Source organism: Eutrigla gurnardus, assembly GCF_963514095.1.
Source record: "Eutrigla gurnardus genome assembly, chromosome: 3".
NCBI classification, from domain to species: domain Eukaryota; kingdom Metazoa; phylum Chordata; class Actinopteri; order Perciformes; family Triglidae; genus Eutrigla; species Eutrigla gurnardus.
The window spans coordinates 11,081,688-11,100,631 of NC_139917.1; the positions used below are offsets into that span (position 1 = coordinate 11,081,688).

At 44.9% G+C, this 18,944-nt stretch overlaps 1 protein-coding gene across 1 annotated transcript in view; it reads right to left on the bottom strand.

Annotated features, from left to right (window-relative positions):
* pcdh7a (protocadherin 7a) overlaps positions 1–5,143 on the bottom strand; it is a 37,920-nt gene extending 32,777 nt beyond the window's left edge. Inside the window, exons 1-2 of the mRNA XM_084005791.1 lie at positions 3,474–5,143; positions 210–1,386 (exon numbers count right to left, since the gene is read on the bottom strand). Coding sequence (XP_083861917.1) covers positions 210–1,386; positions 3,474–4,903 — 2,607 coding nt within the window. The 5' untranslated portion in view covers positions 4,904–5,143. The remainder of the gene's footprint in view (positions 1–209; positions 1,387–3,473) is intronic.
* Between the last annotated feature and the right edge of the window lie 13,801 nt (positions 5,144–18,944).

Consider the following 18,944-nt stretch of genomic DNA (forward strand, 5'->3'; position numbering starts at 1 on the left):
TAATGTGTTATCGGAGTGGCCATTATGTGAATGGATCAAAGGACAATATCATCACTGTCATTATGGGTTATCATTACCAACTCTGTGGAACAATAGAGGCCTGCACACATCGGAATAGCACAGCGGCTCTCATTACCTCTAAAACTTAGGACTTCTTTCATAAGTGACATGTATTTTGATATACTTTACACCTTGTTTATAAAGATTACCTGTGCGTCCACCAGGGTGGCGTTGGCCACGCTCTCGTTGATGAAGACATGAACCAGGGCTGTAGCACAGAGAGAGGGGGCTCCACTGTCGTTGACCCGGACCACCAGGCGATGCAGTCCTCTGTGGCGCCGCTCCAGAGGTTCCGCCAGGGTGATCACTCCGTTGGTGAAGCCGATCTCAAACAGTCTGAAGGGATTCCCCCCCACTAGAGCGTAGCGAAGGTCGGCGTTGGGGCCGGTGTCCGAGTCTATGGCCGTCACAGTTCTGACGATGGTGCGAGCGCTGCTGGCAGGTGGCAGGAGGGTGTAGGACTCGTTGGCTGGAGAAGTGATTGAGGGGGCATTGTCATTTTCATCCGTCACGAAGAGAGAGACGGTGGCGGTGGCAGTTTTTCGGGGCTCGCCTGCATCCACGGCCCTGACACGGAAGGTGTAGGTGGAAAGCTTCTCACGGTCGAATGACGCAGAGGAGAAGATAGTTCCTGTGTTGTTCTCGATGGAGAACACCTCTTCTCGCTCTTTCTCGCCGTCTTCTCCTTCCACCTTCTCGCCAGTCTTCTTCACATCAACTCCTTCCATCTCGACAAACAGACTCAGTTCTGCGTTTTCGCCTTCGTCAGCATCCGTCACGGTGACCATGCCAACCGGGCTGTTGGCCAGCAGGTTCTCTTTCACGTAGAATGTAAAGATTTCCTGCACGAACTTTGGTGCATTGTCATTGCGATCGGTCACCTGAATGACAACGGTAGCAGAGCCTTGCAGAGAGGGCGTGCCCTTGTCCTTGGCAATCACACGAAGCTCATACCTTTCTCGCTGCTCACGGTCCAGAACTCCGGTGGCACGGATATCTCCATTATCCGCATCTATATAAAATGGCCCATTACCAGCTGGGTCCAGGGAGTAGGCGATCTCCGCATTCTTGCCACTGTCTGCATCGGTGGCGACCACAGTGACTACCCTTTCACCGGGTGAGTTGTTTTCAGCAAAGTGGACCTCCACGACGCTCTGGGCAAAGGTTGGGGGATGGTCATTGATGTCTACCACTCGCACCATCAGCGAGCTGTTGCTGGACAGACTGGGGCTGCCAGAATCTACGGCCACGATGGTCACGCTGTACTCTTTGGTGGCCTCGTAGTCCAGCAAGGCAGAAGTATGTAAGAAGTATTTTTTCTTATTCCTGTGAAAATAATTAGAAAATACATTTCATGAATGTGGTTGTTGCCCTCGAAACATCTTGTCTGCAAAGCAGTCTAAGAAAATACTATTGCTGCTCCCTTTTTTCAGTCACCAGGGTATTGATAGACTAACACAATAGTATTGTGCCAGGAGTCTTTTTGTTTGTCTTTTAAGGGTGAATTAATGTTTTTTATGCTAATCAAATGCCAGAGAAAGGTGGAAATTTCCCATTTGAATTTTACAGAAGGTAAGGTGACATCCTAAAGACCACACGCTCTACAAGACGGACAAACATCCCGAAACTTCTAAATACTTGCCTGTAAATGTTTTGAAACAAAACTATTGACATCTATAGTGATGCATATTTGTTGCAACATTTTTTCAATAGAATGTTCCAATAGAGTCATGGAGCCAGATGACCATCTACCAGGATCCTATTGACCCAGAGCAGCGTCTGGCAGTCTGCCTGAGTTTGATTATTGTATAGTCTGAGTTACAGTAAGCTATTTTATCCTTTTAGTTTCCTTTTAGGGAAATGCTGTGGGTGAATTTGAGTTCCCTCAGGTAAACAGCTACGCAGTGTCTAGGGCTTTTATTGTGAAAGGGATTAACGGAAAGAGTGGAACAGGTCTGTGCTGCCTTTGTCAAGGTTAAAAGGAGTAGTAAATTGTGGCATCTCGGTTCACCCACAACATGATTGATAAATGCTTTTATTCGTAAAAAAAACAAACATGAATGCTGATGTGCGAAATGTTAAAATGCTTGTGTTGTCCAGTGAACTGATAAAGATATAGAGATTACAGTGGTTGGGAATCGATTTACTGTGAATCAACTAATCAATTAAGCGACTTATCATTTTAGCTCTAATATGCTTTGGTCTTTAAGGGGCACTTCATTTTAAGAGATCTTCCTCCAGTCATCTGCAGAGAGACAATAATACTGGAGAAACTATGACTGACTTTTTAATTAAATCTACTAATGAATTTGCTGAAGACCTCTCATGGTTATTACTTTGACATAGAATTTCTTTCAAGGACAACCGTACATTCAATACACAACAACCGGCCTTAATGCACAGGAGTCAGAGCGGGAGCAGTGATATCCTAAGATGGCCTACCCACTCACTCCATTCAATAGCTTTAGGAAATATCTTTATAATTGACTGAAGCGTATTGACATTTACAGCCGGCACTCCAGTAATCATATTACAAAAAAAATGTGAAAAGTCCAAAACCCTCGGCTTTAATGAATATTTATGCTTACAGACTGTATGCCATTTCTACTCTGTAGTCTTCGTGAATGAGTGGCACCACTTGAACCGAGCTTAAAGGAAATCTCCATGCGACGACACCTCACTATGCTCAGAATTCTCTGGAAAATAGAAATGGTAGTGATTCCTCCTGGAGGAGTAGCGTGGGTGAGACTTGTAGCAACTCCGTGCTGAACGTGTCGTTGTCAAGCTTAGAAACCGTATGGAATAAAAAGAGTACCAGCCTCTGGTATAGCAATAAAAAAGGAGATACATATTGTTTGTGTATGAATTATGTTAAGTTTTAAATTTGGTGATAAAAATGTCTGCAGATACCTAGAACGTTACGTAGGAATCAGACAGGCAATATCTTCAAATCAATGTAGTTCCTGAACAAATGAATCAAGGACTGTATGGTAGGTAAGAACAGAATGCTAAATGGCATGTTAATGAACAGAGTCAAATCATAATACCCGTTAATGAATAATAAACCGTTTAAAAGGAATTGTTCTCGCTATCTGTGATTCAGGTGCTTAATGGCACATATCCAAATATTATCAGCTTATTATGTACGTAGTTGTTTTTGTCCCCCCTCAGGTAACGTGCTGCATTGTACTGAGCTGTTAGTTAAACTGCATCACTTCTTCATGATTACCTCATCATTACTTATCATCCTGTGCTCCCTCATGTGAGGTAGTGCATCGTCCTGCTGGCTCATTTCTACAGTATCTCGTCTGTTTCCAAGTAACTTGCTATCTATCATAGAGTCCTGTATTCAAGGAGCTCAAGGAACTATTAAAGACTCTTTCCTTTGAGGGGTTACCTTTGCTCTGGCTTACCTGTCAAAGGCTTCGTCTGCAGGTAAGGGCGGGAGTGCCGTTTCCCCAGCTGGCTTCAGTGTGAACGGGACGTCTCCCACCACGGTGCACGTCACGGCCCCGTTCTCTCCCTGGTCTCGGTCAGACACCTGTACCAGAGCGACCGGGGTGTCCACCAGAACATTCTCTGGCACCAACGCTGCTCCATCCCGAACGGGGATCCGTCCAATCTTTCGGATCTCTACCACAGGGACGTTGTCATTCTCATCCCGCACGGCCAAAATCACAGTGGTGCGGTCGGTGCGGGGTGGCTGACCCCGGTCCCTGGCCGTCACCGTGAACCTCAGTTGGGCCACATCTTCCCTGTCAATCCTGTGAAGGACGCTCAGCCACCCGGTCGCCTCGTCCAGCCGCAGGAGTCGCCTGACGGATTCGGTGGCCGCTCCGAAGACATACTCCACCTGCCCGTTGACCCCGATGTCCCGGTCTGTGGCTCTGACCTGCAGGACCGGCGTACCCGGGGGAGCATTTTCAGCCATCTCTGCCTCGTATGTGGACCTTTCGAACTGGGGGCTGTTGTCATTCACATCGGTGATGGACACACGGAGTAGGGCTTGGGAGGAACGTGGTGGGTTCCCTCCATCTCGGACCCTGAGGACAAGCTCGTATGAGTCTTTTTGCTCGCGGTCCAACGTGCCCTTCACAATCAGTTGGGGTTGTTTCTCGCCATCTGGTATGTCTGCAACTTGGAGTTCAAACACAGTGCTCCTGGGTCCTCCTCCTCCATTATCGCCACTTCTGCCCCTCCGGTCCCCAAGTCCATCCACTCGAGCAATGGGGTTTCCTCCCGTGGTGCGTCTCGCTGAACTTGACCCTGCAGCGCCATCTTGGATCAGCTCATAGCGGTCAATGCCGTTCCGTCCGAAATCCCTGTCAGTGGCGGTGGGCAGCAGGTAAAGAGTTCCTATTGGCCGGTTCTCCTCCACGGAGAGCTGCAGCACAGGTGAGGGGAAGGAAGGTGTGTAGTCGTTTATGTCCGTGATGACCACACGACCTTCGAACAGGTCCACCCAGCTCTGCAGCGGGCCGATCACTGACACCTCGAAGTCCAGGAAACACTCGTTTTCATCGAAGATCATCTGGCACTGCGGGAGCTTCTCCCGGTCGATGCGCCGCGCGCCCGTCGTCAGCTCACCTGTCACGTTGTCGATCTTGAAGAACTCCGAGCCGCTCTCCAGGGCGAAGGTGACGTCCCCGCTGCCGGTGCCCGCCGTGAGGCCCAGGTCGGCGGCCACGTTGCCGATCTTGACGTCAGGCGGGCCTTCCTCCGCCACTCGGTACCGGAGAGCTGAGTCGGCAACCGGCAGCTGAGTCAGCAGCAGCTGCAGCAGCAGCACCACGAGGCTGAGAGCCTGCGCCGCGGAGGAGTGCACTGCACCAAGCCTCTGCATGGCTCCTTCCTCCCGCTCGCCTCCCTCCTTCTTCTTCTTCGCGTGTCCGCCTCCGGTCTCTCTCTCTCTCTTACCCGTTGTTTGGTGGTCTGCTGCGGCTCAGATGGATCCCGTCTCACCGTCTCCCCCTTCGCCCGAGGTCCGGGGCAAAGCTTGAGCACTCTCACTGTAGTTCACTTTGGCGGTGCGGGTCTTCTCCCCGATCCCCCTCCCGGCTCCCGCACTCAGCAGCGCTTCTTACAACTTCTACAATAAAACCGTCGTGGTCTCCTCGCTGGGATGTTCACGCTATTATATCAGGAAAAATCCATCGCGCTGCGAAAAAAAGAAAGAAAGAACTAATTCAGCAGAGGTTGATTAATCCACTTCACTCTTTCTCTCCCGTGAACCGGAGATCTGTCCCACCAGCACCACTATCAGTTCATAAAGCCATTTGTAAGTTTTTATTCCAGTCACATGTGGGACGGCGGCTTTTCTGGCGTTTTTCACAGTTAGAAACTGCAATGCAGCAGCGCACAAAAGGAGAGGAGAAAAACACACACCGCTCAGCTCACCGAGGAAAATTAACTCGTATCAACCCCCAAAACACAGGGGGAATCAAAAAATCAGTTTGGAGAGGAGAAAAAGTCTTTGGGATGCTGCTGCTGCTGGATCTCTTCTTACCTTCACATCCAGCGGCTTCTCTCTTTTCCCCGCAGTGGAGCAACGTGCCAAGCCGTCGGATTCCTTCACGCAAGTTGTGAGTAGACAAGAGTGTTTTTCACAGCGACTTTAGCATCAGATTTTTTCCCATAAAAAAAATAAAAATAAAATAAATAGAGCCTCTCTTGTTGGGCTAGAAAGGAGATTCCATCATCATGATCATCATCATCAACAATAATCTAGCGTAATCCCATGCAGCCTGTGTCCGGGATGGATGTCTCGCTGATGGACCGAATGTAGATGCGTCTTTTTCCAGGAGTCCCGCATTCTCTCTCTCTCTCTCTCTCTCTCTCTCTCTCTCTCTCTCTCTCTCTCTCTCTCTCTCTCTCTCTCTCTCTCTCTCAACATGCGCCTCCTCCTCTGGTTTTTTTCTTTCCCTCTCACCTGCACTGCTTGGGACTGCTGCTGCCGATCTCAAGCGATGCTGCAGTCTCTCTCTCTCTCTCTCTCTCTCTCTCTCTCTCTCTCTCTCTCTCTCTCTCTCTCTCTCCCTCTCTCTACCCGCTACTGCAACATTTTTGCCCGGCCCGCGTAACTCGATCGCTGAGCTGTAACGGGAGAGGCAGCGGAGGCGGTGCTGGGTCGCCTGTGCGTGTATGTCGGTTACCGGGGACAGACCTCACCTCCCCCTGTCATAAAGGAAGATTAAATGGCTTGGTGTCCCGGCCGCTGACAGCTCCTGGGGGGGGGGGGGGGGGGGGGGGGGGTGCTTGAGAGGGAGAGAAATATCTTTATTCACACATTCGCACAAAAGGACAAAGAGAGACGGACACAGAGGAGAGTGATCTGGCTTTAACACAAGTCAGCTCAGCGCTCAGTCACATTAGTGCTGGTGCAGCGGTTTCTGCGGGGCAAGTGAAGCCGGCGTCATCCCTCTTTTTCTGAATGAGGCAGAAAGGAGCACATAAGCCCAACGTAACGGCTCATTTAGACTATGCAGGTGGCACACGTAGTAACACCGAGACGTGCTTCTGTTTCTTTGTTAGTACCATCTCATCCTGCTCTCACACCCTAACTGTGTTGTCTCTCGGCGGAGCGACCTGCTCGGCGAGCAGCGCAATGCAGCATCGGCCCGCCGCTGTAGTGAACAACTGCCGGGGCTTCCGCGACGTCAGACCTCCTCCGCGTCTGTCGTTTCCGAGCCGCTCAGCCTCAGGACCGAGTGCGCCCGGCTAGGAGGAAGGGAGTTCCCCCAACAACGTGTTATTGACCGGCAGAGCTCCGCTGCAGCTATTAGTGCGCTGCGCGTTCTGGCTGGCGGAGAGTAAACAAAGACTGGCAAACTGCAGAGAGGGGTCACTCAGGCTACTCTCTCCCCTCTCTCTCCATCTCACTCTCTGCTGCACCAGGAACAACTTGAGTGTGTGTGTGTGTGTGTGTGTGTGTGTGTGTGTGTGTGTGTGTGTGTGTGTTTATGGGTCGATATGCTTAGCATTCTGGAGGCATCGGCACGTGTCAGCTCCAAGAGCACCCACGCCCTCTGTCGTTCGACCTATAGGCGCACTTTTATTTCCCTCGAAATCAATTGAATGTTCTGCCCTCTCTCTGTGTGTGTGTGTGTGTGTGTGTGTGTGTGTGTGTGTGTTGATTTAGAGTAGAGAGAGAGAGAGAGAAAGTTTTGAAGAGATGTGTGTGTGTGTGTGTGTGTGGGGGGGGGGGGGGGGTGAGTATGTTCTGATAACACTGACATTGTGGGGACTCACGTTTTTTGAGCCCAAATGGGGACGACTGCATGTCCCTATGAGGTGAATCATTAGGGGGAAGACTTGGTTCAGGTTAGTTTAAGGTTAGTAAGGGCAGGAATATGCTGGTATTGGTTGTGGTTCTGGTTGGACTATGTCTCCAGGAAATGAATGTAAGTCAATGTAATGTCCCCAAAGTCATGAAAACACAAGTGTGTTTGTGCGCGCGTGTGTGTGTGTGCGTGGTCAGGTCAGTTCACTTTTTCACTTTTTTTATTCAGTTGTATCAGAAAATCTAAGTCAGATTTGACCTAATGAAAAACAAAATCCCCTAAAACAAATCTGTGGGCCTGAGCATGCTGTTATATCCAACCCATTAAGATATAATTGAGCATGAATCCTCTTTCATCAGCAAATGAACTGCAGTTTCAATTTGCATATTGAATGAAAAGTGAACTGCTGTGTGTGTTTTTGTGCACACACACGCACACACACTTACACACTCGTAAAAGGCAGGATGTTCTTCTTTGGAGAAACATAACCTGGGTTGACATCCGTTATAGCCTGAAGGCCTAATCTACTGTTTGTGCTGTCACAAAAGAGGATCACGGCTTCACCACATGGTATATAAGGCCAACTGTGGAAAAACATGAAGACACGCTTGACACAGTATTTGGCAAACCAAACTGTTATTCAAGTGAAGTGCGTCCAGATATCCCGAGGATATTTTGTGCACATTCCGCGGGCTCTTTTAAGGCATGCACTTGTGAATATGTAACTGTTCATCCATCCGTTCTTTCGTAGGCGAAAACACAAATCAGAGCAGATACGACCTTTTTCACCTGGTAGTCAGTGCCTCCGATTTTAAACTGCTGCTTAAAAGAAAACATTTCACATTTGTATAGAAATGTGATATTTGATGTCACCGTCAGTTTTAGGTTCATGGGTTGAATCCCCACAGTTATGCAAATAGGAACAGGACCATGTGAAAATGCAATTTCACAATTATCCTGGCCAAAATAATTGCAATTCACGCTATTATCCCTATAATTATCCTTAAAACACTTTAAATGGTGTTAAAACATACTGGAAACAAACATTTTAGTTGTTAGATAAGATATATTTTTTGTGAAAATCCTTTTGAGCGAAATACAATAAAATTATCTGAAATACGATGATCAGAAATGATAAGGTCTCCCTGAATAAATAAAGGATAAATAACCAAAAAGTTTTAAATGTTGTTGCATTCTGTATTTTTAATAGCAGGCTCTGTTTTTCACCTCTCCACCATGATAACGACCTAGACAGCTTTTTCAAGTCTCTTGTGACAATATTCAAAATATTCAATATTTGTTTCATCCTGATAAGAGATACAATCCTACATTGTCCCATCCCTATATGCAAGGACAGATATGTCTTTAATTTAAAGGATGAGGTTGGCAGTATTATTATTTTTTTAATCTTATTGTAACTGAATCCTTTGCCCAACAATATAGCAGCTTGTCTCTCTGTACTTTCTGTCCGCCAGTGCAACAGTGTTGCTCATTAATGTGATTTTAATAGCTTTTAGACAATAATGGAGGTCCATGGCATGTCAGGCTTTGGCTATAAAGGTGACACTTGTTAGTGTTATGAATTCATAGTTGGTTTCAGTCTTTTCTTTTTCGGGAATGTGTTGATAAAAATAATGTAGAATATCTTATCCTATACTTTCAGTGGTCTTTTTTTTTTCAAAATTCAAAATGGGTAAACATTTCAGAAGAGGGGAGCTGTTCCTTAAAACAGGTTTCAAACAGGAACGGCTGTCGAAGTTAACACAGTAATAACATGCAACTTCCAACAATGCTCATATTAGGTCCCTTCGAGAAGGACCATGACATTAATGCACATTGGAGACTACTGGACTACAACAGTGAGGGACTTTGATTGCACACATTGGCTGATATGAAGACAGAGATGAGGCACTTTTCTGCTTCATGCAATTAGCAAAACAGTGGGACACTGAATGCAAAGTCATCAAGTCTTGTTTGGACACAATTACATACTTAAAAAATGAGCAGGTCAATGTGGTCAGCTGTTGTTGTCTGTTGAGCTGCCTTTAAGTACCTGTAAGGATTTCCAATTCTAAATATACAAACATTTACATGAAGCAAGCTATCTGTCCACTCCCAGGTTGATAAAGAGTATTAAATGCTTGACAAACCTCCTCTTAAGTTACATTTTGGACGAATACAAAATGTGTGATTCATATGTGATTAACTGCGGACAATAATGTGATTGATCCTGATCCAATATTTTAAGTGATAGACAGCCCTAGTTTCAAGCAAACTCAAATGGATTTTTATCTTGATTGTGTCAAGTCTCCAAGGGTTGGAAGAATATACCTTAAGTGTTTTCAACTGCATTCAGGACGGTCAATGGGGGTATGGGCAGGAGAACAGCGGGCAACATCGCGGTGCGACACAAGACGAGACATTTTAATGATCCATTTCATTTAGATTTCACTGAGTGTTGTTTCATAATCGACTCCATCTCCACCGATACTCAACCAGCTCTCGCAAGGTTGACTCACCTACAGTTTTAACGATCTCCGCAGCAGTGCCACTTCATCTACCATTTCCTTGAAAAATACTTCGGTTTCCTCACATTTCCCACACAAGCGGCAGCATAACTGAAAGCTGGTAATTGTTTATTGATCTTGTTTTGTCGCAGGCAAACACATGAAATTCTGCTCTTAGATTTGAGTGGCTGTCTCGTGACGCGGCACTAATTGTAGTGTACTTGTCGCACATTTGGTTGTTAAAGCACTAATGCAAATGATGGAATTAGCAGCTCTCAAACATACTAGTCCTATCCACGAAAGACTCTGCATCAAAGGACTTAATGACTACAAGTCTGTCGCTTCGACCTCAGTGGTCAAAAGGCCCTTTGACAGTCTTGTTAGACTCACCTTGATCACACCACAAACCCCCTCGTGGTCCTTCTGCAATGCACCTCCTACACAGAATATATGGAGGGATCCTGCCTGGTGGTGGACTTTAGCTCAGCATTCACCGCTTTGATCCATGAACCGCTTCGCACTAAGCTCTCCCAACTCGCGATGCCTGCCTCCAGCTGTCATGGGATCAGCAGCTTTCTGATAGGTAGGAGAGAGCAAATGAGGCTGGGAAAAGCCCAAAACCAATACCCAGGTGAACTCCGGGGATGTGGGCTCTTTTGGCTCTGGCAACCCCAACGGCCGTGAGCTCAAAGCGGTTGAGATGAGGGTTGACATGAAGGGAGCTCCCCATCTCTGCATGCCTTTAACTTACTTACAACAGTTATGATTGTGGGGTCTTTTTAAATTCCTGGCCTAAGCTAAAGTAGAAGCCTATGAACACTCCAGTCTACAAACGGGACAAACAGTGTTACAGGCCAAGATTCCCAAAGAAATATAAAAGCAAAAGTGGTTACTCGAGCTGTGGCAATAGCAATTTTGTAATATTTTCGATTGACAAGCCAAGCGCCGCAACCACTATGTTCACGTTTTTTCTTTTTGAATTCTTTTATTTTTCAATGGGAGCGCTGCGTATTTACACTATGCTACAGATGGCAGCAGCGTGATGAGGCGCTGACCATCTGTTCTGTGTTGAGTGCTTAGAAATGTTCGACTTGGGGTAAAACGCTGCACTTGGCACTTTTTTACCCAGCCATCCAATCACAATGGAGGAGGGGCGGTACAAACACTACAAAGACCAACCGTCACATCCATGCTACAACTTGAAGGAGATATTAACACACATAGACCGGTGGTCCGCCCTCTCTCCCAACGTGCTTCAGCCATCCATTCATTCAGTCTAAGAGTGGATATTCGGTATCTTAGCAACCAGATGCAACCAAAGCGTTTAAGCTGAAACCCCCCCCCCCTGCTAGGCCTCATTGCTCTTCTAATATGTTTATGTAAATGAAGTATTTAATTCATTTGAAAGCTGTCTTCTTTGTCATTTAAAAAGCAACAATATACTTAATAATAGCCGAACAATAAAGCTAATTTATATAGCACCTAAATCATGATAAATAAGGTATTCTGCAAATAATTAAATAACAAAGGCAATTATACCACATATCATTATCAAATTCCTTCATTGTGACAGCACTAGAGGTTACAGGAGCAGGAAGTGAAGTGAAATAAAGAGAGTGGTTGGTTAGGAGGATTTATAAAGGGTGGAACAAGCAGATCCCTCACACTGTGGCCTGTGTTTGGAGGGAGATTCGGAGAGTATGGTGAGGACCAAGACCAATCTATGAGGGGCCGTATAGGCCATAATTCAAACTCACCTCTCACACACACTATTGAAAATGTTTGGCCTCTCACACACACTACTGAAAACCTCTCACATTCACTACTGAAAACCTCTCACGCACACTACTGAAGATGAAACCTCGCACGCACACTACTGAAAACCTCTCACATACACTACTGAAAACCTCTCACACACACTACTGAAAATCAAACCTCTCACGCACACTAGTGAAAACCTCTCACACACACTACTGAAAACCTCTCACATTCACTACTGAAAACCTCTCACATTCACTACTGAAAACCTCTCACATTCACTACTGAAAACCTCTCACACACACTACTGAAAACCTCTCACACACACTACTGAAAACCTCTCACATTCACTACTGAAAACCTCTCACATTCACTACTGAAAACCTCTCACGCACACTACTGAAAACCTCTCACATTCACTACTGAAAACCTCTCACGCACACTACTGAAAATAGTAACCATTAGTCACATTTTTTACAGTGTGCAAGGTTCAGTTGTGAATGTGAGAGGTTTTCAGTAGTGTGTGTGCGAGGGGCGATTCTTGCTGAAACGGAAGTCATTGTAATGTAACGGAAGTCTGCTCGCAGCACTAGAACGGATGTGAATGATTCTGACTTGATGAGTAAAAAATATATAATCCTGCTGGTGCCTGACTTTTCCTAAAGGTGTCCGTATATTCATTTAAAATCGTGTCCGTATATTCATTTAAAATCGTTTATATATATATATATATTCATTTAAAATCGTTTATATATAAACCGAGCAGACTTCCGTTACATTACAATGACTTCCGTTTCAGCAAGAATCGCCCCTCGCACACACTACTGAAAACCTCTCACATTCACAACTGAACCTTGCACACTGTAAAAAATGTGACTAATGGATACTATTTTCAGTAGTGTGCGTGAGAGGTTTTCAGTAGTGAATGTGAGAGGTTTTCAGTAGTGTGCGTGAGAGGTTTTCAGTAGTGAATGTGAGAGGTTTTCAGTAGTGAATGTGAGAGGTTTTCAGTAGTGTGCGTGAGAGGTTTTCAGTGGTGTGTGTGCAAGGTTTTCAGTGGTGTGTGTGCGAGGTTTCATCTTCAGTAGTGTGCGTGAGAGGTTTTCATTAGTGAATGTGAGAGGTTTTCAGTAGTGTGTGTGAGAGGCCAAACATTTTCAATAGTGTGTGTGAGAGGTGAGTTTGAATTATGGCCTATACGGCCCCTCATACCAATCACTCCCTATAGTCACTGCAAAACCAACAGAGTTTAGCACCAACGTGTATCAGAGTCCTTCATTTATATCGACATACTCTTCTATAATATTTCCTGCATGTGTTTCCCATGTAAACACTTCATTACTTTCGACAGTGGAACAGCGTAATCAGTACTGCAAACACTTCTAGAGAAGGGCCGTATTAGGTGGAATGCCAATAAGTAGCATTTGTCAGTGAGATGAAGCTTGGCACTCAGCAGTTTGATGTCTTTTCAAAGCAACCTGAAACAACTACTGTAACAGAGCTCCAGGGAGGCCAAATGATTTATGCTCCAACCTCGGGAGTATCAGTCGAAAAGCTGTTAAAATATTGAATATGTAAATATATGGGAAGAGTCTCCAAAATTGTGAGAGCGAATGCCAACTCAGACAAACTGCAGTGACAAAAAGGACCAGCAGTCGTGGGGTGAAACTAACCAGCAGGGATATGACACATTTACAGGGGGTTGACAAGTACTGCTAATTGTCCTAATTGGGCAGCTGTTCCAGTTTTCAGTTACTACGTTGAAATTTATCGTTTCCGGTATATTCCTGTTTCCACTTTGCATTTAGTGTTGTCCACCGACGGCTGACTAGCCGTTCAAATGTCTATCCATTCCCCATAGAACAGGACGGAAGGCCGGACAACCCAAATTCATAATGGCATAATAATGCTGATTCTGAGGGCCTTGAGGTTAAGTTGCCAACCATGAAATGCAACATCCTGTCCTATTTGCATTTGGCCATGGACTTATGCCATTCGCAGTTACTCTCTCCTCTCATTTCATGATCATCAATGTCAACGCACAAAATCCTTCAGTCCAGTGGACCATTGTGCCAAATTCTTTATACATTTGCTCAGGGCGTTCCTGAGATGTCACAGGAATATGACGGGCGTGAAGTCACAGTGACCTTGACATTTGACCTCTAACATTTAATGAGTTGATCCTTGACTCCCAGTGGACCTCTGTGCCACATTTGAAGAAATTCCCTTCCAGAGCTATCACGTTTGTGTAAATGGATGTCTGAAATGTGGACCATGGCAGGTGAAACCAGTTATGATGCTCTGAGGAATGTTTTCTATCACAGCTGGAACTTATAAAAAAAAAGTTTGGTCTTTCATGTCCAGAATTTTTTTTTTTTTTTTAAGTTTTTAAAGCGTTTGAAATGTTATTTTTTTTGGCAATATATTCAGTAGTGAAAGAAAAAGAAAAAAAAAAACATTTACTGTTAAGTTCAAGCACCAGTGTCTCTACTCTACATAACAATCATATAATGGATGTGTTTCTAAAAGGCTGAGTCATTCGCTCTAGCTTCTCTGTTCACAGAGGCCTTTTCATTTCTTAATTCTTTCGTAAAACGATCTTTTAGATCTTTATAGGAGGCCATCAGTATTGGAGCGGATCCTCCGTGCAGTTAGAAGCGCAAAATCCTTCTTCATAAGTTTTCAAATTGACTCTTTTATTCACAGCAGGGGACATTTCACTTCCATGATTTTAGTCACCAGAAATCCTCTCAACCATATTCATTGAAACATACATGTACTGGGAATCTCAGAAGTGAGCCTATAAACTGAGAGCGAGAGACAAAGAGATGACACTTTCCTCGCTCTCTCTCTCTCACTCAGCCATTCTTACCTCCACACACACACACACACACACACACACACACACACACACACACACACACACACACAAACAATCATGATGTAGGAAGTAGATATTCTAGTCATCTCACGCATACAAAACAAACTTGATCTCAAATATGAATCCACAACATACATAATTGCACATATGCTATTCTTGTTTCCTTTTACTATCTCACTTACTTAAGTCAGACATGCAAGCAACACACACACACACTCTCTCTCTCTCTCTCTCTCTCTCTCTCTCTCTCTCTCTCTCTCTCTCTCTCTCTCTCTCTCTCTCTCTCTCTCTTCTATTACTACTTTTATACTTCCCACCTGTCAGTTCTGGAAGAAAGGTATAGAGGCAGATAGGTCTTGACAGAGTATGCACACATGCACATGCACATGCACATGCACATGCACACACACACACACACACACACACACACACACACACACACACACACACACACACACACACACACACACACACACACACACACACACAGACCCTGAAGTCAGTGACTTGCTTTATTTCCTGGTGATCCTTCATCTCTCTGAATCCGTCTCCAAGGCTTCTCTCCTAACCCTCTCTCATGCTGTCTATAAAGACGTCTCCCCTTCTTCTATTTCATTCTTTCTTCGGCAAGACAGTGAGAAAGGTCTCACACACCTCTCTCACTCTTTACACCCGGGCTCACACATGCAGTACATTATAGCTCTTATCGTCCCTTTGAAACGAAGAAATAAACAAAAGACATCCCACTTGATCCACCACAGTGGCTATTTGCTTTGTTAATGCATTACAATTCAGGCAGCTTTGCTGCAGTGGAAAGCAAAAGAGGAAAAAAAAGCGTCCATAAAGCTGAGCCAAACTGTCAGCATTATTGTAAAAAAATACAGTCTATGCCAGTGTTTTATATATACCTGCAGTTCCACACCAGTTCAAGCATTTGTATGCTTTTAATCTACTGCTCAGTCAAAGAAACTGTAACGAAATGAGCAGCAATTAATTATTCAGCTAACTCTCCAAATAATCGTCAGCATAAAAAAGAGAAAATCTCAATGCAGGATAACTCAGGAATATAGAAGGCTCATTCTGTTTTCAACTGCTTTGTAGAAGAAATGCCAGATATTCACACATCCCAAAGTCGATTCCTGCTGCAGGAAGTCACCTGTCATCACCGTTCACAGCAGACAAGCAGCTCAGAAGACACTTCCGGTTAATACGCTGGACTCTTTAATAAGCATTAACGATAAGCAAAGTACACTGTTTGCACTGCCGATTTTGTTCATCACATCACACATCTCGCTGATTTGACATAAAATCCTTATTCCATATTACAATGTTACATTTTTATCAGGAGTAAGGGTTGAATTAACTCAACTTTAACTCAACTTTTGCTACTTTTTTAAGTCAGTTTAAGAATATTAACGTAAAGCGCTTTTGACAAGTTCTCTGTCTCTGACACACACACACACAATGCACACAATGCCTCTCACCCCTGCCAATAATATAGTTTAATTCAAGCTGTGGCAGCCTCAGTCTTAAACTCTCAATTCCTGTGTTGAATAGCTCTCCCAGCAGCGCCCCTGGAACGTCATCAGCTTTGGAAATGCTGACGGACTGAAAAAAGCAGCTGAGTCATTCTTAATGAAGATCAGGAAGCTTTTCCTCCTTTCCCTCCATCATCAGAATAACAAGCATGCTGGCAGAGACAGCATAGGCTTATCCCGCTGGAAATTTACTGCTACAGCACTAGCTGTCAAAAAGTTACAGACCGTCGGCAAATAAAAGGCAGGACCAGAACAAATTTGTACTTTCCACCTTTTTTGGTCTCCCAACACCCCCTTTGCGGATGTCGGGGGCTCGATTTGCATTGTTCCCAATCTCATAAGAATGTTGTCGAGTCAAGCTACTTGTGATTTGGGCTGCAGAGCGACCGCTGAAGTAACACCGGGGGAACACAGCCGAGAGAAAGGCGTCAAACAATCAGCAGGCTCCAAATCTATTGCAGCAGAAATCACAGTTTGTCGCAGCCACAATCACTCGAGGCGTACGGTGCGCACTTGGCTGCAAATAATATATATTCACATCTGCATAAACATCATCCCTGACATGAGACCCCGTTGCAGTTAAACTCTGAAATTTCGTCATTGTGTAGACCAAACTATATGTCACAGCTCCAATCATGCGTGGAGCAGAAACTAAGCATGGCTGTCAAGCAGCACACATAAATCTTGGACAATGTTTTGAGAAAATAACCTGAATTGTCTATGAATGCAGATCACGACGGAGAGTCCTGCTCTCTTTTACACCAGCAAGTTGATACATTTGGTCTCAAGATGCTTTTGATTTGATTCAACTTCAACAAAAAAAAGCAACCCCAGGCTTTGATTACTCAGCATATATTTTATAAATCAGCTTGAATGATTTCTGGTCATGCTTGAACATCAGTTGTGCAGGTCGAATTTGCCATAGAGGACAAAAGATACGCAACAAAGAAGAAGAGGAAAAGACTGAGACGCTCCGGTCTGATGAAGAGAAAAAGAACGGGACAGATTATATGACCTTTAATGAATGTGCTGTGATCTCGACAGTTTTAATCTCTTTATTTGTGTATTCCTCCTCCACCTGCCTAGACACGCCGTTCCACAATGTTTCCCCTCTTCATTAGCAACAAGCTACTGCTGTGCGCTAATGCATGTACCCGGCTGATGTTCATGTCCTGGGCGTGTTTGTGTGTCTGTGTATGTGCGCGTGCACGCCGGCATATTTTTTCCTTCTGATTAAACTCCTGCGGTGAAGAGATTCCACCCGTGTCTCGGCAAACTCCTCCTGCTTTTTGACCTTTCTGACGAAACGTGTGGCGCGCACACACACGTACACACACGCACACACACACACACACACACACACACACACGTGTCACATGCACACATGTCCACACAAGCAGGTGATGGATGGTGTTATTACCTGAAGCTTTTAAGGGGCAGAAAAGGTGCTTAAAAGAACAAACACACCTGTCTGTTTGTGCTCCATCGTCAGGAACGAACACACCAGCAGCAGGGACACACACACACACACACACACACATCCAACATATGCAATATTCTAAGAAACATTAGCATTTAGCCGGTGAAGACAGTATGTTCTCGCCCAATTTTGTTTTTCAGCTTTTTCCTCGCGTACACTCTGTCACCTGTGAAAATTATTCATTAATGATTTATTGAGACTCACACAGGCCACCCATGCTCAAGGAGCTGAATTAAGCTTTGCATTTCTAACGCCGCATTAAGTACAGATAAACACGCTCACGTACACACATATACATTTTTTATATGCTCATTGTTGCCAGGATGAATCTGCATGAGGGCAGTTTAGCACTCGGGGTGACCTTGCTTTGTTGTTCGGTGGAGGAAGAAAACAAGTTGTTTCCGCGGGTTTGATCGTGCTCCTGGTTAAAAAAGTGATGATTCAAAAACACGTATCATTTTGCTGATAGTCCACGTCACTCCAGGACCGGTAATAAAGACATATTGCTTTCATCCCGTCTCTTTTTTCTTACTCCCCCCTCTCCTCTCTGTCTCCCCCTCTCTTCTTCCCTCCGTCTCCCCCATCTCCATTTTTGCTGATTGCTTTGCACCATTAATATTTCATGTGTAATGTGGCTCTTTTGGATAGCGTGAGCATGTGTATGTGGCCCCCGCCAGCCTGCGCGTTTGTGCGTGTGCACACGCGCACACGCGCACACACGTACGCCTGTATACGTGCATGTGTGTGTGTGTGTGTGTGTGTGTGCTGCGGTATCAGATTCTGCTCTCACAGCTGTCGGCTAGTCTCAGCTTGGTTGTGATCTGTCTGTCTACCTCTCAACCTTCAACCTCTCCTGTTTCACTCTCTTTCTTCAGAGTTTTTCATCTGCATCCCTCAGTTTATCTTTTATTCTTCTCTGCTACCTTCTTCTTTTCCTCCCACAGCATCCGCCTGCCTCTATCCCTCGATGCCCTCTCCATCCCTCCCTCTGAGCCATCCCCCCTTTTCTCTCCCTCTTGCATTACTTTCAATCCCTGGCTTCACTCCGGCTGTTTTCACCTCTCACCCGTTCTGTCTTAAAATACTTCTCCCATTCTCTTTGTTTGTATCTCGGCTTTTACTTGAGACATATAGAGATAGAAATGTGAAAACAAAATGGCATGAAATAGAAAATGGAGGAATAAGTCATCACTAGGCATGTGATGATGTCATGATTATCCTGGCCAACATAATTGTGATTCACGATATAATCACCATAATAATAAATCTATGTTTAAACTCTAAAAATGGCGGCAAAGCATACTGGAACCACTATATATTGAGTTGAGAATCAAATATTTTTACTGTATCAGAGACTTAAAGAACATTGTTTTTCATGAAAAACAATCAAATGATCTTAGATAAGATTATTATAAACCATAAGATCTCCCTGCATGAATA